The sequence below is a fragment of the Lutjanus erythropterus genome, chromosome 10 (assembly GCF_056507025.1).
Source record: "Lutjanus erythropterus isolate fLutEry1 chromosome 10, fLutEry1.hap2, whole genome shotgun sequence".
NCBI classification, from domain to species: Eukaryota; Metazoa; Chordata; class Actinopteri; order Lutjaniformes; family Lutjanidae; genus Lutjanus; species Lutjanus erythropterus.
In genome coordinates, this window is record NC_139326.1 from 7,280,374 (window position 1) to 7,306,460 (window position 26,087).

Below are 26,087 nucleotides of genomic sequence, written 5' to 3' on the forward strand. Positions count from 1 at the left end.
TAATTTTTGTTCAGATGACACCTTTTTTCGGCCCTAACTTTACTGAGAAAACAAAGCGTGTATTTGTTTTGGTCTTACATGATGGTGCACTACTGCAGCCTCCAGGATAAATGTGGCATGCAGCACCTTTAATAATGCAGTGATTTACACAGCATTTCTAAACAGAAGAAACAGTCACTGAACAGCACTAATCTCATAAAAGTGCAGGTGTATAATTGTGTGTGTGTGTGTGTGTGTGTGTGTGTATGTCTGTGTGTAGGTATGTGCACATGGCACTGCAAGAGAACCACATCGCTCCAACCTGAGGTGGCCACACCTTGCCACAAGCGAAAGCCAATGGCTGCAATTAAACCTGCTGACAGCGCCAGCATTAGCTACTAACTTTTCAAAATTGCGTCAGGCTACAATAAAATACCAGAGCAGTCTTTACCTCTGGGCCCTCTGCTGAATATTTTACAACCTTGATTCCACTCGGTCCCTTTCTCGATTTAAGACAGCACATTCAAGAGCTTTTTCTGAGGTTGATGTGTAGCCAGCTAAGGCCTGCCTCGACTGTTATTTAGAGACCATACTGTGTGCGCTGCAAGGTCAAGTATAAGCAGAACCCGTAGGCCTCCGTCCCCTCCTAAGATGGAGTACTTTCATTTCACTCACTTGGGGCCTCGTATTTTCTCTCCATTTTATTGCTTTCTCTGAGCGCTTTCCACAAAGACACATTCCACCTCCTCATAGAGACACAGGGCTCCTGTCCAAGAGAGAGTGGGGAAGGTCTGGATACTGTGCCACAGGGACAAGAATGCTGACACTGCTGTAACTCGGGACAAAAGCTAAAGATGAGAGTGGAGAGAGACAGAGTGGGAAAGAGAACGAGAGCCAGTCTCAGTGCATAGGAGTTGTTAGGAGGCTCGAGCCGAGCCAAACTGAGGAGCTATAATCCCCATCTTTGGCGTGATGTCAGGGATTCTTGCAGAAGACCATTTCCTCACTCTGCAAAAATGCCGTCTCCTACATCCCCGTGTGTGCCGCAGCTATATATAATGCAAACATCAAACGCTTGTAGCTGCGCTGACCTTTCTCTCCCCGGGAGACCCCTTGTTCCCTCGTAATACTAAAACCATTCCCCAAACACACACACACACTCAAGAGTGGTTCCAAACTCCACTGCACCATCTGAATTTCACCTTATCTCTAAGGACAAGCTCATCTCTATTTTACAGATGGGCGAGCGGTGGGGACTAATCTGGTTCCTATCTTTGACTTGGCTCTTTAAAGATCTGAGAAAGGGAGAGCACCGATGGAGGAGGGGCACTGCTTCACAATGCATCGTGTTTCAGGGACAGGAGAAAGGGGAGGTCGAACAAAATATACTGCACCATGAGAATGAACTTACAGTAGCTTCTTTTTTGTCACTGTGCAGAGTTTAATGAAAATATCTCATGTATTTGTAACAGGAATCTGGACACAAAGCTTAACAACTGCACATAAAATAGTTAAAAAGTTAATAATAGTATTTTTGATAAACCAGTCAACATGATTTCTGTGCGCAGAATTACATACATCTTTATCTTGGAAAAACAAATTAGTGGAAGTACAAATTAGTAGCATTCTGTGAAAAATCTGACCTATGATCAACACAGCTGCCATACATGTGCACTCGTCCCACTAAACTTGCTCCTGTTTTTCGTCTCCTGCAGCGATCATTTAAAATCACCAACTCTGTACATAAAACGTATTCATCTCTCCCTTTTTTTTTCAGTCAGGCATCATCAGCGTTTTTAAAGTCAACCAACTACAAATTGCTTTAATAGTATACTTTGCACAGGCCTCCTATCTGTTGGAAATCTCACTTCCAATCTGGTTTTATTTGCAAAGGTTCAGTGATATGAAATGAGCTGCCGTACGATTTACGTACCAGTACGATTTAAGAAAGCTGGTAAATTATGAAGTTGTATTTTTTTTGTGTGTGAACAAATACAAACTGAGCTAAACTGACTAAACTATTTAATAATTCAGTGCTTACATTTGATTTTTGAATTCTTTTATATAATAATTATTTTAGAGTCTGGACAATTTCAGGTGCCAGTGAAAAGAAATCCATGTATTTCTTTAATGTATAATCAGAGAAAGCTAACACAGTGGTCAGTAGCTCAGATAACATAGAACCACATTGGCTTACACCTTAAAATAGAGGGATAGAGGCACCTGACATTATCATGTGTCTCGGGTGATCTGATCACAAGAGGACAGTATGTCAGTTCATACCTCACATTAGAATGTGTCTCCACCAGTCCAGTGAACACTTGTGATCGGTTCTAACTTCTTTGCTGTATATGCAAATGAAGACACGCATCATTTCCGTTTGCAAAGACAAAATGTGTTTTTGTTTTCAGGCTATGAGAGGCAGCAATGCACCTCCTGTGCCTAGTCTTTCGAAAATTAAAAGAGGAAGAAGTATGCAAAGACCTCGGCGCTGAAGTGGAATTCAGAAAGCCTGTTTCGTGTGTACTCCATCAACAAGAATCCCTTGTACCAGTTGTTGTGGTTTTGTCTTGTTGTTTCACACGTCAATATGAGGCCACTGTCACACAAATGAGCGTCATTTCAGTAACCAGTCCTTAACACACACGGTTATGTTGATGCTTTCACTCTGAATTGAAACTTTTCAAAGTGCGAGTGAGCTTCTCTCACTCATTCTCCCTGGATTAAGATCGTATAGCTTGTAAATATGTACATACTTTGTATTATCTCGTAAATATGTAAATAGTCTGTTTGAGCTTCTCTCTCACTCTTTCCCTCCAGATCTCTGGTGTTCATAGTGAGTCACAGCAGTGCCATAAATAAAAGAAAAAACAAATAAATGTGGAAATATGACATCAAATACTTTGATTTTGAATAGTTTGTATGATCCCTCTCTTTGTAGGGTTTTTAAAAACTTTTTTGCTTCAAACATGCAACGTTCCCGTTGTGTTCCTCTCTCCCTGCAACCAACACAACCCACTAAACATTATGCAAATGAATGCATGATGATGCATGCAAATAAATCTGCCAACTTTTAGCAACTTTTGGACCTAGTGTTAGCTACTTTCATTGTAAAAAAGTTGGTAAAACTGATTCTGATCAGATCTCAATGTGGACACTGGAGGTACATATTAATACCAGGTGTAAATGTATATCTGGATAAAATCTGGATATGGGATGCATTTTAATACAAGGTGCAGAGGGGGCCAACGTGTTTTTGGTGCATTCACCCCTGTACTCAGAGCTGTCCACTTGTGATCAGATCACCCAAGACATATGGTTAATGCCAGGTGCAAACAGGGTGAGTAGCTTCTTTATCTTTATTCAGTGTTTGGTTTTAGGTCCCTTAACCATTTTTGGTTTTTATCTGTTTGGATGTCAGTGGTTTCAACGGGGTACTGAGCTCTGGCTGACTTGGTGTTTGTCTACATGCATAAATCGACAATCATTTCCACGGTCGCACCGACTAATCAGGGCCAGTAATTGCTCCAATGAGCGAAAAAAGGGTTCTGCCGGGCCATTGCCCAGAGGAGACTGTTGGTCCATGCAACTGGCTGTGCCTTACCTCTGACCTCAGCTCCTAATCACCAATTAGCATGCAGCCTTTTTTTGCATATTGACGTGAGGCAAAGGGTATCGGCTCACAATGCCTATTAAACAGGCTGAAAACAAAACTACAACATCAACAAAATTAAATGTCTGCTCCAGAGGACAGCTCCTAAATGCAAATGTACACAAATCTTTTGACTCGAGCCAGCGTGTTGGTTGAGGGCAGTTGTAGAGGGAGCTGCCTTGGATTTGTAGCTCTCCCTTGTCACAACAATATCTTTTTACCACAGAGCTGTTGACATGATTCATGAGCCAGAGGACTTGATGTGGTGTTGGTGTGCTGGCCAGATGAAATCCCCTCAGTCCACTAATATAGGTTTCTGTGTTGGGGTGTGCTTTACAAGTTACTGTAGCTAAGGAGCCATTTCACACTGCTGAGCAAGAAATAGGTCTTACTGTAGCTAAATCAACCCAGTCCACCCCTCCCCAACCCTTGTCACTGGAGACAGTGTTACCCTGTACACACATAATTCTACACACACGTTCAATAAACACATACACACATTCCTTTTCTGACTCTCTCTTCCTTATTCTTTTCCTTCCTTCCCTTCATAACTACCTTCCCTGCCTCTCCCTCCTTCCCTCCCTCCATCCCCCAACCCCTTTTTTTTCCAAGTACCTCTCTTTCCCTCGCTCCTTCTCCTTCATTAAAATGGACTTCCTAAAGCCTCCATTCGTCTTGCTGACAGCTCCACTATCGATCGGACCGGAGAAAGGGATGCAGTTCCAGAGCTTTAAATGGCTCTTTGGCCAGTGTGGATGAAGGCTGGGCTGAACTGAGGCTGGAGGGGGAAGAAGAGGGAGGAGGAGTGCCGGGTTTAGCCGGGAGGTCTGCTCCACGTCTGGACTCTGATGCATTTTTGCTCACCAGTGAGTAAGGGTGCCATAATTTCAATATTAAATCGAAAATCAATTGAAATGAGCAAAATTAGTTTTTTTTCTCTCTACCCCAACACTTGAGAGATCCAGTGCATGTCCAAAAAAAAACAAACCACAATGACCATACTGTCATACTGGAGTTTAGAAAGTCCCCATTTATGTAACTTTACTACAGCATCTTCCTGTACTCTTCATAGCAGAGTTGGTCCATGAAAACCTAACTTGCTAGTTAGCAGTTCAGAGCAATTATCGATTTCTTTCGCTGTGGCATTAAAAATCAAAAATCACACATTTTAGTTGCTTTTAGCCTGAGCGCAGCAGCTCAGTAGCTAACTCACTTTCACAACAAACCAGGTTCCCCAACAAGCTCATCTTCCTTAAAAGGAGAAGGCTCGGACGGAAAACACGGGTACAGTGGGCATGTAATTCAAGAAAATGCTCCACTACAAGTAAAAGTTCTCCATTCTAATATTTACAAAGGTTAGAGTAAGCAAAAATCTTTTAAAGTAGCCATTGTGCAGTAAAATGGTTCATGTTTACAGTATGTTATTTTAGAGAAAATGTGTATATCTAAATATGTATCATATATCTCAGAAAAGCCTAAAAATATCTATGTAAGTGCATAAAACTGATGATCTGCTGATCTTTTCAAATGAAGCCTTGATAGTTAAACAATGGTTTAGTCATCAGGGGCGTTTCTACTGTCCAGTGAGAGCAGGGATCTTAGCTTGACCCAGCTGCTTGATGAGTATTTTCAAATGTGCATTTTCTATTTAATTTATTTATTTATTTATTTTTTTACCAGGGAGTCTCAGTATGAGGAAAGAGGTACAATGGAGGTACAATTTGATTCTCAGGGCTTAAAGATTAAATGTACAGAAGCTTTATATCAAATTAAGTTGGTGCCACTGGTGTGATTGATAGGACTATTTACTTTCTAATAAACAGGTTTCTAACACAGGAATGTAAGATGTTGTAATGTTAGTAATTTAAGTATGGATGAGAAATGGTACATTAATGTGTGTATGTGCATGCAAACCCCTGCATAATTTATTACACCACTTGAGCCACCCAAGTCAAAAAAGTCTGGAAAAGCCCCTGATAGGCGTCATTAAAGAAAAATATGTTTAAATGGAAAAATCAAAAGAAAAATCAAAAGTCAAATTGAATCGTGCGTTTGGAGAATTGTGACACCCCTCCCGGTGAGTAACACCTAGACTGCCCTGATGACAGGAATCAGAATTTTCAGGAAAATGTCTCAACAACTCTGTAATAAGGATTACTCTGATGAGATCAGATAACAAATTAATTAAGCGGGTTGAAAGCCAACACATTAGCCAGCCTCTTCGGGCCACTCTTATGAAAGTGAGAACTATAATGGGACCACTCCAAACACGAGGAAAGAAGTGGAGGTGGGAGTGTTTCAGTTGGCTACACTGACACGCAATTCATTTCAATCAAAGCCATGTGAACCAACGTTCCGCTGGCTGACGCCTTTAATCGAGCTCCATCCCTTATCGTCAGACATTATCTAGGGAAGATGAGTTGGCACATTTCGTCTTCATCCCTCTCGCCGTGTGACATCAAACCCCTCTGCCAAGATTAATGATCGGACATTTGATTTTCCTAATGATTAAAAGCTCTATGGTGTACTCGGTGTCCTGTGGTGCAGCGGAAACCCCAAGAAGCCCGTTGGATTCCCTCCTCCCTGTGATGAGCACTATCTACGTGTCTGTTGGTTGTCATCTATAATCATATTGTGCACCACAACAGTGTATCAGGAGGCGAGGGAGCCTCCTGTGACCATGTCACTGTTTATTTGTGATCTAATCTGTCCCTCTGTATTGCCCTTGATTGGAGTAGCAAGGGAGAAAAAGATAGACAAGGTGTAATATTCAAGACAAATTACTCAACTTCCCAACTGTGAGCGGTTCAATCTACACAAGGTGCCGCAGTGTTTAGATTAAGGTCTTGTTAGAGTAGCATTAGCAGTGGGGCTTGTGATGCTTGTGTATTGACGCTTTAATCAGTAAATGTGAGAGTCCATACAGCATTCAGCTTTGCAGAGCCAATTTGAAAATCCGAGCCCCTGATGGCAAAGAATCCTTTAAAAGTGGATTGTTTCTGCTCTTTCTAAATGCCACTCTCCCACATATTACTGTGACATGGTCTGAGATTCTAAAAAATGGAGAAAGGATGAAACAAACAGGGATAGAGAGGAGAAAAATTAGGTGGAGAAATGGGGAAAGGGGGTGTGAGAAGGAAGAGAGGCAAAGAAAGGAAGTGGAGGTGATGAGGAAGGGCGGAGGGAAGGAGAAATGGAGCATGGGGCAGCGAGGAAGGAGGGAGGGAAGGAGGCGGCAGAGAGGCAGAGAGCAGTAGTCGATATAACGGCAGTCATTCATCTCTCTGACAGCCTTCCAAATGCTCCACTGGGGGAGACACAAAGCTGCGTCACCTCGAATGCAGCAAACACACAGCGCGCTCACACACACACACACACACGTTTGCATACATGTGTGCACACACACAGAGGAAATGCATGTTTATGAAGCCTGATGTTGCTGTGCATGCACACACAGAGCTCCATGTTCTGGGTCAATGGCATGTTGCGGGGCACGGCAAGTGAGTACATACACCATTACACTGCAACCTGTACAAGCACAAATCACAGCCACAGGCGTCACTTCGATATTCACACATGCTTTCTCTCACCCACATGCACACATATCTGCTGATTTGTTAAAATCATGCGTATGTGTATAATTTAATTAGTCACAGTTTGGGTAGCTGAGAGACGGTCAGTCTATATAATGATGCCATATTAATGTATTCATGATTATTAAAATATTCATGTTTTTTGTATTACACATTATAAAACCAAATGCTCAAATTAATGTAATAAGGAATTAAAAACTTAGAAGTTGCTTCTAAATTCTAACTCAAAATATTGAGTGCCTGTAGATTTTTCCTCATTTTGTGTTTATTAAAGTCATACTTTTTTTTTTTTTACCTAATAGCTTTTTTTAATCATTAAAATTATTCACTTATTGCAGTGAGAGGGGTGAAGGAAAATATATGAGCTGTCTTAAACAATTATTTTAATTTACCTGTAATGAAAGAGTACATGCAAGACTTACTCCAAATATTTAAGGTCTGATGACTCCCAACTTTTGAGCTAAGCTAATCAGCTAACTTATTTGGTTTTACAACAATCACTAATAGACATTATATTTTCAGCAATGGCAACACGGGCCACCAAGCCCATAAATTTAGTGTTTTCCTGTGATGTGGTGATGAAAAACAAGCTTGACTTCTCAGCTTGTTAAGGAACTCGTGGCACTCATGTCTCCATTCACGGCTACATTTTCAGTGCCTTTTTGCATAGTCCAACTTTTGTGTTTCTGGTTCTTCTGGAAGGACTGCGTTTGCAGTTTGAGTATGCGTAATAAATCCAGACTACAGCACACATCACACAACAAACTTCAATACCAACCATAAGCTACTGTCTGTCAAAGAAGCCACAGCAGCTACACAGTCTAATCAATCAAGTCATGGACCCAATGCATGAGAACTATAGGAGATGAAGAGGGAGAGAAAGGCGAGAGACTTAACCCACGACCAGTTCAGTCATGCAGCACAGAGAGACGCCGTTTTATGAAGGCCATGAGTGTATTTGCACAAAAGTACATTTTACAATCCTACATTTTTGAGGGAAATGTGCTTAATCTTTTTTTTTTTGCAAAAGCACTTAAATGTTCCAAGACAAACATGCACATCAACATGACATGAAACTTTCACATGACATTGGAATATGGGAACACAGACGTGTGCTTTAATGCATACGCACACAAACACACAGACACACAAATCCTTGTTTCCCAGTTCTGGTCATGGCCCATTGGCTGATGCCTCCCGTCCATCTCTCATGATTCATGGCTAAGCGAGCTGCTGTAGAGCAGTTCTGAACCACTGGGCCGAGGAGAGCCTGTGTGTCATTAAGGCACAGCGGGGCTGGACATGCTGTTAGAGCCGCTGCACCACGGCCAGCTCTGCGCCTCCGTCTAGCACAACGGGAGGCGAGGGAGTAGGTACTTCTGAATGTGGTAGCACTGCTCGTAGTGGTTTTACTGGAAAAGTAATATCAACAGCTGAGTGCACTCGTAGACTACCTTGTCCTATGAAGTGTGCACAGCAAGCACAGGAGGTGTTGTCTTACATTTAGCCGGACACCATTCTCCTCCTGCCTCCGCCACATATTTCAGCTAAATTAGCCCCTCTAATCATCCCCAAATCCTTCTTCTTAATCAGCAAAGAAGTGGAGGTTAAAGTAAAGCGACAGGGGTGCCAAGTTCCCCCGTGTGCCATCCTCTATTAGCGTGGGCCCCAAGAAAAGGCGTTGGAGGCACACGTCCATACCCCTAATGACTCCTTAATGATCCCCTCCACTGCAAGAGCGCTGACAAACACTGACAAACCCTGACCCTGACAAGAGGAACACCCACACCCGGCCCTCTTCCTCACCCCTTATTTAGAGGCTCATCTCTCAGCCCTCAGCCTCATTATACCAAGGAGGGTCCATACAGCCCCGAACTAGCAGCAAGATAAACACCCATGATGAAACAGTCCGTGTCACTCTCGGAGTGAGGGGCAAAAGTTTGAGTAAATTCCTTTCGGCAGATGGAGCGAGAGTGTAGATAAACAAAGCCAGAGTTAAAGAGGACAATGGTGGTAGGAGACGGAGCAGAACTGCAGAGCCTATGGAAAAAACATGTTTGTATCCTTTTTACTTTTCCCTGATCGTGATTTCCATTTCAACTTGGGGTTGGGGGAGTCAGCGGCAGAGACTCTTTTCAACATCACACAAGACATAATTACAGAGTGCACCACTGCCAGCCCGCCTCAGTTTCTCCTAAATACTCACACCCCAAATTAGGGGTTACCTCCTTCTAGTTAAACCTACTATTTAAGATGAGAACGTCACAGACAAACAGAGGGGACGGGAGAGGGAGTTTGGAGAGGAAAGACCTAGTTTAACAGCTTTGTTTCACAATGACAGAGAAGGCCTTTGTTAAAGACGGTTACTGGCAGGCCATGGATAAAGCCAGGTGTGGAAACTGGGACAAAAACAAAAGTTGGAAAAGACACACTCAACTAAAAAGACTAGGGAGCGTGTTTATGTTCTATCTGCAGTATATATGACAGCTGAAAATCTGCTAAGGATATTTCCAAAAGGCAGCGAGCTAAAGAAAAACACTAACTTCACGCTAGCCTATGACCTCACTGGTTTGGACCGCAGCTCCCAGTCCCAGTCGCGGATGACAGAGCACTCACTCTTTGAGTCTTTCCCCAGCTCGGCCATCTTTTCTGTTTTGTTTTCTTTTTTCTCCTTCTTTACAGACGAGGATCCTGGTCAGATTCAGGACGATTTATTAGTGTCACAGACTCTGCTGGTCAGCTACAGGCAAGTGGCCAACACTGGGCCTGCCTTTTCTTTTGCTGCATTGTGCTGTAAAGAGCCACGACAGAGATTTTCTTCCCAGGTTATTAGGAGATGAAAAGAGATCCCGTGCATGGCTCCGCCGCTGATATAACAGGACCAAGGTACTGTACTGGCTCTTGATTTATAGGGAACACTCATCTGGGATCTCTGTTTTTTGTCTCTCTCTGCTCCTTCATCACACACGGGCCACTGTTCACCCTGCACTACAGACTGGTAGCTGAAGTGCTGCAGTAAACCAGAGCTTTGATTTACACTACTACTTAGTATTAGTTGTGGTACCAGTATAAGTATTAGCAGGCATACACAAATCTTACTTAGTGATAAACAGTATGATCACCTTTCAGGGATTAGATAATAATTTCTTAAACCTTAATTCCAGACTATGTCTTTTGTTTTCAGATCATTTCTATAGGTTTTAACATAGTTGTATATATAGTTGTATATATATATATATATTTTTTACCATGCAGCAGTAGATCACACTGTACTCATCAATATAATTTCTGACATCTGGAAACATGGCAACAGCGCTACAGTGAAGTCCAACGTGGCAAGAAACACAAGTGTCAAATGATGAAACAGGTTGTAAACAAGCCAAAGGGTTAGTCAGATTATCTAAACCAGGTTGGTAATTGCTCCTCATTGCACTGCCGTAAATATCGATGTTGCATCAGGGCCTAAGCTGTCAGGGGCAGGCGAGGAGCAAAAATAATAGATTGGAGTTCTTATCACCACAGCTGTGATATTATATTTTTGGCCACAAGTGGGATTTTGGTGGTGCTGTTTCCCCCTTTTGGATAAAAGTGAGGAAACCCACAATGTTTAGTTTAGTTTAGATAATTTGCACATTATATATACAATAGACAATAAAAATAATTTTAAAAAAGTTAAAACATTGTGCAAGAGAGGTTGGAAGCTAGAAAGACTTATGGCAACAATGCTAAAAAAGAGTCAAATATGGCAAGACACACAAGCATAAATGATCAGCCAGGTTGTAAACAAACTAGTTAGACTGTCTAAACCAGGGGCCTTCGATGTTTTTCAGGGCATGGACGCCCTAATAATACATGAATATTTTCATGTCTTTTCTTGTTTGCATTTTGCCGTAGCTGTTAAATCTGCAGCGGTTGTACCAGGGTTAATGTTAGGTGCATTAGCCTCAAACTCTGCACTTTCACCAGTTTCTGAAGTGGGAGGTAGGCCTATCTCAGAGTCTGTTGCTCACAATAATTATGAAATGTCTCTGTGGCTTCTGCAGATGTTGTGTCGGTGAAATGTTGTGGGATTTCTTTATGAATGGGCCACTTTATCTTGCTAATAATAAAACTGATGTTAATGTGTATTTTCAGACATATATGTAAGAGATAATGTACGGTGAGCAGGTCATTATGGCGAAATAAATGGGCTGATGCTATATTTAACCTGACCTTATAGCAGTGATCTGCTATACAGAAATAACACACACACAATATTTTGTCAGACTCCCTGCAGTGACGCTGACGACTCCCTAGGGGTCGCGGACCCCCTTTTGAAGGACCATGATCTAAACCATGTTGGTAATTACCCCTCATTGCACAGTAAGAAATTGCCTGTATGCAGATCTATGGTAAGAACCACAGGTCAAAGTTGGACCTGGAAGTCAGTAATTTTACCGCTCATCTTTATTTTCTCTTGCAGTGATATCACCGCATGCCCAGATGTCAGCAATTAACTTGATGAGTACAATCTCGTTATAGCAGATAGGAATGATGGCCAAAACAACAAAGATAAGGGTTGTAATAACCCTTTAAAGGATTTTCCTTTAAAGGTGCCAATCTAACACCAAACACACACAAAAACACAAACTGTAACGAATTCACAGAGTTCATTTAAATGTGTCTGTTATCAGCTTCCAGCTTTTTAGCCACATGATCAAAACCCACATCCCACGTCATATCAAAGCCACATGGTTCACCAGGTCCTTTTATCACATCAAACATCTGACTCTATATGATTTCTTTAAAGTCTCCAGGAAATTCTAGCAACTGCAACGCACTCTAATTAAAATTATTTCAATTCACATATGGCACATGTTCCTTTATCACTGAGGAGGACTGGAATCGATGCCACATAATGAGCCTAAGTCTCTCTCTTCTCCACGCTGTTGGACTGTAGGCCGCACGCTGGAAATCCAGTCAGAAACAACATCCTGTCCCCGGCCTCTAGGAAGTGACCTCAGCCTCAGAAAGGCCAGATAAAACGTCCACATCAGAAACAAAAACAACAGGCCGGCCGTAATGAGCTATCCGCCAGGCTCCAGAGTGTTCTGAGGGAGACCAGGTGGTGTGACACACATATGACTCTGATTAGGGGGCCTTCAGAGGAACAAGAGGAGAGTGGCGGTGGGGGCGGGGGGGGCCATGCAGGGCCAATCAGGACGTTCTGTACAGTATATGATGCAACTATTAGTGGTGTTCAATGACCTCCGCCAGGCCCCAGGACGCTCTGGCACTCATGAGAGGTCCGTTTGGCATTTGTGTGTAAGCATGGGGGCGCAGTCTGGGTATTGTTTTCCTCTAAGAAGCAACATGTGAGCAGCACAGGCCTCCGTTATGGAAAATGTGGTGCAGTATTTATCACAACAGCTTGATAGTAACATACTTATACCATACTGCTGGGTCATCAAAGGGATAGTTAGTTCACCCCAGAATAATTCCACTTAATTGCAGTGCTGTTTATCCATCTAGATTGTTTTGGTGTGAGTTGCAGAGTTTTGGAGATGTCTGCCTCGTACTGACTATAATGGAACCAGCGCTGCCCCGTAGTAGTCGACTAAACCGTTAGCTGTTGACCACATTTTTATTTAGCTGAACCTTTTTGTTGGGTGGGGAACAGGCTGTTGCAAGTGAATTGGATTCCCACCTCACAAACATGCCATTGTTCAAAGAAGAGCTCACATTACAGTGAATTAAAAATGGTGGCATTCGCCATACTTGTCTTTGAAAAGGCAAAACATAACATGTTTTTTATTTATTTTATTTTTGGAAAATAGTCAGTAGCAATCTATAAGGATTGTATGCTTAGAAACTATAAAAAACTATCAAACTATTAAAAAACTGTTCAATTAAATGAATGATTTCTTATTTTCTTTGGTATTTCCGTCACTGGGGCCCATCCTACGATCATACACTGGGGCCCATCCTACGAGCATACACTGGGGCCCATCCTACGAGCATACACTGGGGCCCATCGTGACTACCTTACGCCACTGATATAAACACTCCCAGACACACACAAACAAGTTAAAACATTTAATCAGACTTTTGGTCGCCCATTTACTGCAACAGCCAACCATGTGCAGAGCAGTCAAACCCTCAGAGCAGACACTCGGGACTCTGCATGTGTCCTCTGTGTCTCTCAGCCATCCCTCTCTCTAACCTCATTACATGACAGAGGTTTTTGGCACTGCTGTCTGCAGACTCATAATCATACTTCTGCTCTGCACACATCCTCAAACTGTGGGAGGCGGAGATGTCAAAGGGACGTCTGGCCTCATTCTTCAACCGTTAGTTTCATCCCGGTGCATTGTGTCGCGTTTGACTGGACTGTTTAAATGTCTCCTGATATCAGGGAGCACAAACAAGCAGGCCTGCTGGCCTGGTGGGGAGGATAAGGAATGAAGGGGAAACGGAGGCCATTCTTCTCCTTGTCGTGACGGGAATTGTGTTGGAACAAGCACCTGTCACCCCCCAACAATGACCACAGAGGGAGAGAGGTAGGAGACAGAGTGAAGAGAGACAGAGGGCACCAAAGAGTCAAGAAAAGTGCATCAGTCTGTCTAACTAATTCCCCTCCATCTCCTTCATGATCTTCTTTCCCTCCCACTTTTCTTCTCTCTCTCTGCCCCATATTCAAACAACTTAATCTGTGTAAATTACATTCCACAACAGGCGTATGTTACAAAGCCCCAGACTTACAGCTACATGGACCAGATAAACATCTGCATAATATCTGCATAAATGGTCTGCATAGATAATGAGGTGAACCAGCTGCTGAGGCTATCCTATTGGCCTTTTCTTCAACTGCCTCGCTCTTTCTCCTCTCCCATCACCTTCATCTGTTCTCCACACCAATTTGACACCCATGTTTTTAAATAGACAAAAGAGCAGCAGCATCTCTGTGTCCTCCAGACTCCTCCTTCAGATACCCTCTAAACAGCGAGAACAGAGGAATGCTGGGCACAGCACAATCCCACACCTACAACATGATAAGAGACTAAGAAAAAAAAACTTTTTAACCTCGATTCAATGTCCTCTGCAATGACAGGCCTGTTCAGTCCTGGTATTAACATGCATCCAAGGTGATCCAATCAGAAGTGGACAGCTCTGGGTACAGGTGTATGGAGGACAGATTTGAGATCCAATCACTCAGACCACATTTGGAGATGATCTGAGCCGTATTCGAAGACCGTCTACTTAAATGACATCCTGCACGTACATCATTTGTTTCATTGTACTGCGTGGGCTCTCTGACTTGGAGCAGATGTTTGGGAAAAGATGAGTAACCCTGGACTCCATTGAAAAATCTGGCTATTTTGAGAGTTGTTGAGTGACTCTTTGTAAATTTGGCAAGTGTTATACATTAAGTTATTTCTTTCTTTGTGGAAAAAACACTGTGTCTGTTTCTCGCAGTGGGCCACAGTTAAAAACAACAGTGCATTTTGCTAACATACAGAGAGGTAAAGTAAAACCAATCAGTTGTACTTTCTTGTAAATTCAGCATTAATACAAAACGTGAAGTTGTTTCTTTCCCTGTAAAAACACATTGTGTTGCTGCAAAGAGCAGGCAGGAAAGAGGATCTGTGGTGTGCAAGGACACACACTTTAACTCCCTCTCTGATGCTGTCATTATGTGAAAACACTGGATTTCCACACAGTCAGAAAAAGTACAAATGTCGTCCTGTGCATGGTTAAGTAACAAAATCCCTGCGGACCATGGAGCTTCTCACCTGCTGGGCTGCTGACAGTGCAGGTGAAATATGACGCTCGGTGTCGGTTGATGGGGGCAGGAGGAGATTCTGAATTGATTCATAAATGTCAAACATCAATTTTCTAAATGTCAGTTGACAAAGTGTTTATGTTTATGTTCTACACTCAGCTACTTCTTGGGTTTTAGTGAGGACGGCTGAGCATGAGCAACTGCAGATGTGATACAGGCCAACCCGGCAGCAACCCCTGGCTTTAAAGATTTTGCGTCAATAGATGCAACAGTAATCGTTTTATGATCACTTCATAGTGCTCTGAATCAAAATCGAATCGTGAGGCACCAAGAGATTCCCACCCTTACAGTTGATAGGAGCGCTGCAGAGACATTGTGTGAACATACTCAGAGCAGTCGACTTGTGATCAGATCACTGAGGACGCACATTAATACCAGGTCTGAACAAGAACAGGGTCAGTCAGCTCTGTCCATTTCTGACTGCTGTAACTGTGTGTGCTTCTTACCTCTCTGTCCTTAAGCTTCATGGCCAGAACCAGCTGGTTGCGATGGTTGGTCAGTGCTTCACGGTAGTTTCCCTTGGAGAAGAATGCCGAGCCCAGATTCCCATGAGCACGGCATTCCCCTGTTTGGTCACCTGAAGAGGAAAAACCCAAAGGGATGAGGGGGCGAAATGAAAAGAGCCAACAAAGCATGTTTACAGTCCGGCCTACATGATTACAAAGCAGCTGGTGTTTGTTTCACATCATCCCACCGCCACCGTCGAACAGCCATGTGATGAACCACATCTATGCCGCTGACATGCTACTGCACCCTTAAAAGGGAAAGTGTCCGTTCTAAGTTCTCCACAGTAGAGCAGCTTCCCTGACAGCTGGTAGAGTTGATCTCAATGCTCCAGAGGGTGAGAGGGGAAAGCCTTATTATTTCTGCCTGACAGAGAGGCCCCACAGACAGGGGCCAAAGTAAAGCGCAAGCCTCCGTGCTCCACCTGAGAACCACAGCTCCTTATCTCCAGCTGCTCTGCCCAGTCATGTGTCAAACTGTGTGGGGGTGAGAAGAGTGGAGCCAGTCTGTGCTACTCTCTTTTTATTTTTTTCTCCTATCTTACCACCATCATGAGTTTTTTTTTTTATTTCTCTTACTGTCTTTCTTTCAAACCTTATCTCCTCTCCGTACATTAACACCCACACAGCGTATCCATACTCGCAGTAAGTAATATCTATTTTTGAGCTAAGAAATGGGTCAAATTCTCGCAATTTCTCACAGATTTAAATAACCGTACATTTTGGTGCAAGATGCTCAAATGGAGAAGAACACAATAGATCAAAAAATCTGTTCCAGGTAAATATTTTTTAAATTACTTGGCTGCAAGGCTAGACAAACATGCAAAAAATAAAAAAAAAAAAAAAAAAATATATATATATATATATATATAAAATGGAATTCTGCTTGAAACAAGATACACAAGAAGGCTACATCCACACTAATATGTTGCATTTTAGAATGAAAATAACCTGCATCCATATAAACAATGCCTGAAACGTCACATCAAATGACCATTAATGCACAATGAACATGCATGTGGCAGTGTAAAGAGGAAGGAAATTGTTAACTCTGCAGTTGGTTGCTTATTTGCTGAAAGCAATGGTGAAAAGTAAGACCAGAGATCTTTTTACTTGGACTGACAACAAGGTGAAACTATTATTGAAAGTAACACATAGACAACAGGGTCAGCAATGCATGTAATTCATTAACCATGTTGTATTAACCGCTGGTAGTCAAGGCAGATGTTTTCCTCCAGTGAGAGTCATGCGGTTGTGGCGTATTGAATCAGTGTCATGACTGGTAAGACCCACTCAGGAAGTGAACGTGGGGGTCTGCATCATCATTTTCAGACTGAAGGAGGGTCTACAGCCTTTCCAAAATTCGCAGTTTCAGCAATTTGAAAACACTGGAGTAAAATGAACACTTAAAAATTGTGCATTTTAAAGGTCCAGTGTGTACTACTTGCATGGATCTATTGGTAGAATATTACAATGCAATTTAAAATTCATAAGTATGCTTTCATTAGTGTATAATCACCTGAGGATCATTGTGTTTTCATTACCTCAGAATTAACTAAATATATCTACAGAGGGTGCAGGTCCTCTTCCTCAGGGGCTTCTATGTTGCACCACTATGTTCCTATGGTAGCCCAGAAGGAATAAACAATAAACTAGCTTTTTGCAAGCTTTGCAGCCACCATAGTTTCTCCTGCATGCTTGAAAGAGAAGGGTGAGGCAAGATATTTGCAACATGCAAGCTCTCCTCTAGATGCCACTAAATCCTACACACTGGTCCTTTCAGAACAGTTCTTTATTTTCATCTGTAAAGTAGGCAGAAAACAGTTTTGCCAGGTGAAAAAAACAAGCTTTCCAAAGGATAATTTTTCTAGGTTAGTTTTTTTTTCATCAGGAAAAGTGAAAAAGAAAGTTTAATCTTTAATGATATCCTTATAACATCCTTATAATGGTAGAAAGTATTAATTTGCATATATTTTAACATAAACCAACTATAATAGTAACTTTCTTGTAGTGATATGGTGTTGACATCATGTTTGCGAAACAAATACCAATCAAAATTTATGTTTGTTGTGTTAGTGTAGTTTGTAAATAATGTATAAGCAGACTATTGTCAAACACTTTGTCCTAAAAAGTGAAGACTTTCAATTTTAGTGAACAGATTTTCTTGCATTAATCTTCTGCTGCAGAATGATGCCGTGTCTATAAATCATTGCCAGAGAATCATCAAGTTTTTCAGCTTTCTTCAGTATCAAAGTAATTTACTGATAGTCGTCCATGCATCCATGGATACATTCCCAAAAGGAGCTGCTAATAGCTAATTTGGCTGCTTTTGATAGTGTTAATTTGCTAAAATATAAACAAATATTGGTATTTTATGTTGTTTTTTCTGTGCTACTGTATACTGTTACTACCTGGGTCGAATGTGCCCCTTTGACAAAACGACTGGCCCCCGTATGGCCCCCACAAGTTAAATTTGTCTAGAACCGCCAGGGACTTTTGGATTCATCCTCTAATGAACTTGCACAAAATTGATGATGGCAATCCACCCAGTGGTTCAGATAGTTCAGACACTGACTGCCAGACATGGCCATCACCAAAGCTAAAAGTATGTGGAAATGTGTTAATCACTGGCTCATCAGTTTTGATAATGTGTTCTCATCATTTTAAACTGAATATTTATTTGAATTTTGGACTGTTGGTGGACAAAACGAGCAACTTCAAGATGTCACCTTGGCCTCTGTGACGCGTTCTGCATATCTCACTTTCAGATATTTCATTAACTAAACACTCAAGTGAAAAAATAATCAGCAGGGTAATTAATAACAAAAATAACATCACTGATTGAAGCTCTTCTTTCCCAGTTCAGGACTCTTACCTAAGGTTTTGGCCACCTCCAGGTCCTGCTGCATGTAGCCAGTGCTCTTCTCGGTGTTGCCCAGGGACCAGTGGGCGCTGCTGAGGGCTGAGAAGACAGAGCCGCGTAGCTTGAGGCTGCATGTACCGATCTTCAAAGCGGCTTCCAGCACCACAACAGAGGCCGTGTGGTGGCTCGCTGTCAGCAGCTCCTGGCCAATCACAGACACCACCACAAAGGGACTTTTGTCCAGCTTCATCTTTTGCAGCTGCTGATAGGTGGGCTCGAGAGATTCTGCAGAGGGAGGACATGAGTAAGATGCAGATTAGAAACAGATTCCAAAATATGCCAAAACATAACCTCGTGCTGACATGGTGACCAACATCGGTTGTTGACTCTGGTTGCAGTAACCGTGTTACGTGTTTACCAACCCAGACGAACGTGGCTGCTGTCTGAATTCAGATTCTGCTTAATTCTGGCGGTGGCTGTGTTTTGTCTGCCTGGATAAACGTAGCCTGTAGCTCGGCTGAGTGACGGCTTTCACCAACAATTTGACAATAAGTCAACATATGAGCCGTTTTTCCATTGCCTCCGCTCTGACTGGGGTAATCTCTAGCAATTTCCAACAGCTCTGCATAAAAATGGCACCAGTTTAGAGCATTGTGGGCAACTGTCTTTACAAACCACACAGAGAAATCATATTTCTGCCTGCTCTTCTTGTCAGTCGATGTGGTTGTTCGAGAGAATACAGGAGGCTGAATGGGCTTTGAGATGGAGTTTAAAGAGTGATGGGGAAACTAATGCAGCTAATGCACAACAGTAGCAGCGGCAGATGAATGCAGAGCAAAGGAGACACACAAGGTGACCTTTGAAGAGGCTGAAAATGCACACAATGACATAAATCAATGGTGGGCCGCCCGGGATTCAGGATCCACAGCCCCTCCAGATTACAAAGCCCTCTGGCAGACACCAACATCGAACAACAAGGAGGGGGGGCAAGGGAGGCACGCCCAACTGCGTGCATGTGTGTGTCTATTGATGAATTTGTGTGTGTCTGTGTATATTTGCATTCATGTATAGGATAGTATCTGGGGAATTCTTAATTCTCATGGCCCTGTATTTGCAAATATTTTCAGCAGAATCTGTACTAATTAGGTCAGAGCGCTTTACAGAAGACTGTGGTGTTACTGTGATGTACTAACTGGCTATGTATGGCTGTGTGCATGTGTAGTCTCCATTTCAGCATAAGGCACAAGCCTTCATAAACTGTTTCTTTCATTTGTTTAGACAAACATTTAGTACACAGTCACAACTCTAAACAAACTCAATGGTTCTTGGGAACGCACAAAGACACTAATTCACCTAGACACACACTCACACACACAATATGAGATGCTTCCCCACACAAGCACTCAAAAGCATAACTGATGATGCTCTTTCAAGAGCATTGCTTCTCTTCCAGCACTTGGCAGAATGTCGTGCTTACAGAGACAGTGCGTGCATATAATATCCATTCATAGCTTGTAATTGCCTTCAGAGTGACACCGAGAGCTGAGTCATAAATCAAACACGGAGAGAATCATTTTTTAAAAAGGTGCCATGGCTGCTGCATTCATAAACAGGTAGTTATGACAACATCCAGGAGTGTGTTGTTTCACACACATACACAGGCACATACACACACACAAACTCAAATGTTAAGGTGTTTACTGAGCCTCGCATCAAGATATGAAGAAGAATTACAACCTCTTCCTCGCTGACATGCACACAGCTGATGGAGAGTCATAACAGAGAGTCATTTCTCTGCTTTTGTCTTGTAAGAGATGCTTTTTAAGAGTGCCATTGCAGCCAGGGCCGCACCTTACTGTAACAACATTATACTTGTAGGATGAAATCCATATCTGCAACGTACCAGAGACTTATCCAGCTACGTGAATAAAAACACTCTCTCTTCTGTATTTGAGGATTTAAGACATGTGAAAAATACTGTAAAACCTCCATGTAAAGCAATAATAAATATGTATTCTGAGCTTGTCACATCACAGAAAAAATGTGTTATTAACCACCCAGCCAAATCTAAAATTAGATGTCAAAGTCATGAAAAAAATGAAGCAGTTTTCTCTGCCCTGAAACGCTGGGGGTGTGTCCGCTCTGCTGTCTCACACCGCTTCCTAACACTGTCCAGATATCATACAAGTGATGTCTCAGTGGTGCCACTTGTGATTTCTCCCCCTGCAGATGAGTGGACTAAAGGTCTAAGTTATTTATTCATAACTGACGTAATTTTCTTAAGTCAGCCTCACTTTTATATAATTGGGGGACGGTTTACTTCTAACTCTTTTGAAGATATTCCCATAAAAAGAAAGGTTCTTGTTCTCAACCTCATGAATTACTCTCTCGTCCTCTATTGACTGCTTTGACAGGGGGAAACTGAAACGACGAGGATGTCTGTATTGATTTTGACCAGATAAAATAGGTTGGAGGTGAAGCAAGTGCGCGAAACTTTGCTGAAGTAGAACCAAGATGAGTTTTGTTTTTCAAACAAGCGACATGTCATTGAGCCTGTTCGCTGATGCACGAAACAGTTTAGGACAGCGTTTCTTAAATGTTTTACACTGTGAGCCACCTCAAAAATTACCGAGCTGTTTTGTGCCATAAGCTAGCAGGTGATATAGACGCTTCACCGGCGCTCAGTTCACTGTCATCCACTTTATTTTCGTAACAGCTGCTCGAAATATTCTCCTCTGTGAAGTGTCAAACACCACTGTGACCTGAAAAATGGATGCTCCATCTGGCAGCTTTATTTGACTTGTAAAGACGTGCATCAGGTGTCGTTCATAAATTGGGTCACTTGGGGCGGATGAACGACACAAACCAGGTTACTTAAACCAAGCAGTCTTCTTGTCACTTGCACGGCTAATGCTAAATGCTAATCTGCTCTATAGTGTTAGGAGAGGGATGCCTCCTGTGTATCATCAAGCCATGATGTCAAAACCCTGAACACAGAAACAGTTGAACAGCCGCCACAATTCAGTAGTACATAGTTAACAGTTTTTTTCCACACATTTTCAGCAACTCTTTTCTAACATTGTAACTACACAGACTTTAAATATTTCAAAAATTTCTTCTAAAGATTCCTAATATTTTTTAATAGCTACTAATACCAAAAAATATCACTGGATAAGACAAACAAGAGAGAGATGAGACTATTTTCTTCACTTAAATGCAGGCTTTCTAAGATCATTAAGTCATCAGGTCCCTGCAACCCACATTTGTTCTGGTCAGCCTTTTCTTCACACACATACTGGCTAGAAATCTTTAACTCAATTTCAGTTTGTATTGGGACTTTGTTACATTTGCTACCTTATTAGCCAAATGTGTGATTTAACTGAGGTGGAAATCACCTGCACCCCCGCTCTGTCTTTAAAGATCAAGGGCATTTTTTTTACCTTGTTAAAGTGGAAAACATTAGGTGAACTATAAATGGTTCCCTTGCCAAATTTAATAAAACGTGGGGTCCTATTTTTGCACATGCTGCATTGTTGGTGTGTGCTGCTGTTCAGGAATAACAACTCTAAATGAATGTTTCACTCTTCATTTATTTGGCATGTTATTTATTTATTTTTATCACATAAATTTTATATTTGAATTTATTTATTTATTTAGTCAGTTAATTTTCTTTTTATGTTGCTCGTGTCTTATTCTACTGCACTGTTCGAAAGAGATGACCCTATCCTTTAGATAAGTGGTGGTGTTATACACTTTTGTGATTCTTGACAAATCCCCGTGGCACTTTGCTTCAAGGTAATTGCTTTCTGCAGCAAAGATATTTAAAAAAGAACAGTCAGAAACACTTTTCCTAAATTTCCTAGAACGGTTGAACAATGTAGTTTTAGAAAGTCTTACTCATTTGGTTTGATTTGGTGCACTACTGGGTATTTAAAGCAGAAGGAAAGTGACTGTGGAATCATCTCAAAATTAAGTGCAGTGCCCATTTTGACTGTAATGAAGCTACAAACCTTCCCGCTTTTCCCAGGAGATTTTTTTTATTGCCCTCTCCTGAGATCATAATTCTCCTGCATTTCAAAACTTTCTAAGAAGAGTTTCTTAAGGAAAGTTTTAAAGGAAAGGCCTGTGCATTTCGTAAGATCTGCCACATCAATCATGTTTTTAAAAAAATGAAAAATGACAGAGGATTGATGAGTATTAGTTCTTTAAATGCATGTTCTTTAAATCTCACCAGAATGCAGGAAATAAAGTCTCTGAAACTCAAACTTTTTAGTTTCAAAATCCTCCCTATTCTTGAGGTTTCAAGGTTTGCAAGTATGCTTTAATAATAGAAATGGCCCCCAGGCTGGCAGCTTGACACCTCCGCTTTAGAATGTCCAAACTGTAAGATTTGGGTGGATTTAATCGCAGAAATTGAACATAATATTCGTAAGTATATTTTCATTGGTGTGTAATCACCTGAAAATAAGAATTGTGGTGTTTTCGTAACATAGAATGAGCCCTTTATATCTACAGAGGGTGCAGGTCCTCTGTCGTGTTGTACCGCCATGTTATCACAGTAAAGAGACAAACCAAACACTGAGAGAGTGGGTCTTTAGTGTTTTTTGCAGCCAACAACCTCACCGCTAGATCTCACACTGGTCCGGTAAGTATTAATGTTATACTTCATTAATCTCTGTCAAAATATTCTCTTCCCTCTTTTCCTTTTCAGGGAGATGAGATGTCAGAGTAACTTACACAGCAGCCGCTCTGGTGCTCAGAGTATTTAAGAATCAAAAGCACTTTGCTCAAAGGCTCCTCAGCAGGAAAGATGTTAATGAACGCAGGCTCCGAATCCTCCCATTAAAGGACAAGCTTTTCAATGGCCAAAGACCCAGGCTGGGTCAATAACTGCACACACTGTGAAACCATCTCCTCTCTGGTTTATCTGGAGGGATCTTCAAGTGGAAAAACCCCTTTTTAGTCACCATATGTGGAAAACAATCCAATAATTAACGGCTAATGGACCCTTTGCACTCTCTCTGGCCCCAAGCAGCTGAATGAGAGACAGAACTGGAGCAGGATGAATAGAAAGAATATTACCCATGTGACTGCATACATACTAAAACACAGCCTCAGATATACAGAACCGTGAGAGGCTGATTTCCCTCAGCTCGTCCAATCACACAGATGGACAATGCCGATATTGAAGGAAAAATTACTGCCAGGATGATCGGAAGTGGCAGACGGGGAGAGACAGATACAGTAAGACGAGGGAGGTGAGATTGCACCAGTTTCCACTTTTGTGAGAGCCCTTTGTTGTGGGAAATACAGTATGAGTCACATGAGAGCACAACAGCTGCTCAGCTGTGGAATAATGAGGAGAAACCTTGATCTATGCAATGAGGAGTGGGAGTGTGTGTGCGTGTGTGTCAGGAGGAGAGGGCTGAATAGTATATGACACACTAAGAATTGGGGTATTACACATATAATATTAAATTTACTGCGGAAACAAGAACAAGCTTTGATGAATTCACCGCACACTGAGTCCTTGAAGACATATGCCTTGATATTGTTCTCAGAGGTTCATTATTTGTCTTCCGCTATCCTAATTTATTTATTTTGCTATTTTGGTATGGATGTCATCACATGGATCTCTTTGCTCTGTAGCAAAAAAACCAAACATAAAGGTGCTTTGGGAGGACTGTAAACATCACAGTGTGTCGAGATGTCTGTGGTAAGATAAATGACTAAGATAAGTGAACACTGCAAACACAGCTAGATACAATCAGCTCTTTCTTGGCAACATGGCAGCAAAATTGAGTTTATGCACAGAAGGGAATAATGTGGTGTTTACAGATCTGCTATAAGAGATTTAAGTGTAATTACAAAGGGATTACAGCTTTATACTGTAATTACAATGTTGTTACAACCCAAAACAAGCAGGTGGAAACCTACTGAGTACAAGGACTTCATGTATATAAATTTATAGCAGCTTGACAAGTAAGGATGGATATTGATAAGATTTTATTGAAGCCATTGTTATTATCTGCTTATTGCTTCTTTATCATCTTTATCACTGATTCTGTGTGGAAAAAAAGAGGCCTATGCACCTTTTCAGCATCAACACAACTGTTTTATTCCAGAGATCATGTACAGCTTGTCCGGATCTAACCTCAAATACTACCGGACTGATCAGCTGAATATTTTGTGCACATTCATGACTGTATGCTGAAGGATTTTACAAATCCCTGCTGGCTGCATCTCGCGGCTGTGGTGGCACTGCAGCTGGTGCTTCACCATTTGTTGCCTGGTGGGGATCTCTAGTTATCTCTGAGTCTGTACACAGTGCAGAAACAGACAACAGGCTGCCTGTCATCATCTAAATTGGGTGGAATAAGAGCGTCTTTGTTGAGTGTTAGTTTTCACTGGGATTTTCTTTTTCTTGTTCTGTTAACTCAGCCTGTGTGGCACTAATGTTTTATATTTACTCTTGGTAACAGAGGAGCGGCACGGTTAGGAAGCACCGGCACTCATGCGTAGATTGTCAAACACATGAAATTCCTGGAAGTTCACTTGCCTGTCTTGTGTAGATAGTGAACATTAAATACTATTACTAGAATTTGACTGGGATTTCTGAGACAGATACCAATACCCATTTTTGAGTGTTAAAAAAAAACAAAAAAACACCACTTCCCAATTTGGCAGCTGGATTTGCACAGATATGGTTATGCAAAGGTACTCAGAAGGATGTTTTCTTAAACAAATATCGTTGTTAAATAAAATTATATAATTGCATTTAACAATGCTGTTCAACAATTTAACCAACTTTAGAAAGAAACACTGAGAAAATAAAGAACTGTCCGAGACACTGAACCTTTGTGTCCCATGTTCTATTTTTTTGTTCCTGGGACAATGAGACGTCTGTAATTTCAAGTGCTGATTGCTTGTGTTTCCACCTTTACTTGCAATCACAAATTATCATTTTACATTTTATTTTTACGGACATTACAACTAGCACTCTACCATGACTCCTGCGTGTTGCATGACATTAAACATGCTGGCATTGAACAAAGAATTGATGAGCACAGAGCATTTGGAACCGGTGCTCAGCTGGAAAATGCTTCTGAATTCCCATCCCTATTGACAAGCCACATTTGTGGTTTAATATGTTAGAGAACATTTTGGTGTTTCTCAATTGCAATTAGATTGGTGGGTGAGGTGATCAACAAGCCGAATCCTGGGATGTTACGAGTCCAATAAATATGGCTGCCAGGAACGTGGTGCTCCTCCTCTTTGAAGGAGGGAAAACAACACTCCCCTACCTTTCACTTATCAGGGGACTTTGGCTGAGTAACACTGATTATCCTCCCTGTTTGCTGGCGTAACATTGATTATCGTCCCCCTGTGCCAGGAGCCCCTCTGAGAGGATCATTGCTCCTAATCCTTTGACCTAGCTACCTCTCCTCAACACACCTTGGATTAGGTCCTCTGCTGGTTTTCTGGCACTGTGGGAAATAGGGTAAACAATTAAGAGATTAAATGGCTTGGGCTAAATGTTGGTCCTCCCCTACCGAGAGGACCCATTCTGGTCCATGATGCTCTGGTCTGGGCTTGCACCCAAACCCCGTTCTCGTTTTGGCTCCAGTGACAGGCTCATATACTCTATGTCGCTCAGATGGGCTCTCCATTCTTT

At 41.8% G+C, this 26,087-nt stretch overlaps 1 protein-coding gene across 3 annotated transcripts in view; it reads right to left on the reverse strand.

Annotated features, from left to right (window-relative positions):
- The window catches only part of LOC146319961 (tetratricopeptide repeat protein 28-like), a 257,551-nt gene that overhangs the window by 78,559 nt on the left and 152,905 nt on the right, over positions 1–26,087 (reverse strand). For all 3 annotated transcript variants that reach the window (XM_084728080.1, XM_084728079.1, XM_084728082.1), the window contains 2 exons: positions 18,425–18,697; positions 15,493–15,623 (listed from right to left, as the gene is read on the reverse strand). In XM_084728080.1, the coding sequence (XP_084584206.1) occupies positions 15,493–15,623; positions 18,425–18,697 (404 nt within the window). The remainder of the gene's footprint in view (positions 1–15,492; positions 15,624–18,424; positions 18,698–26,087) is intronic.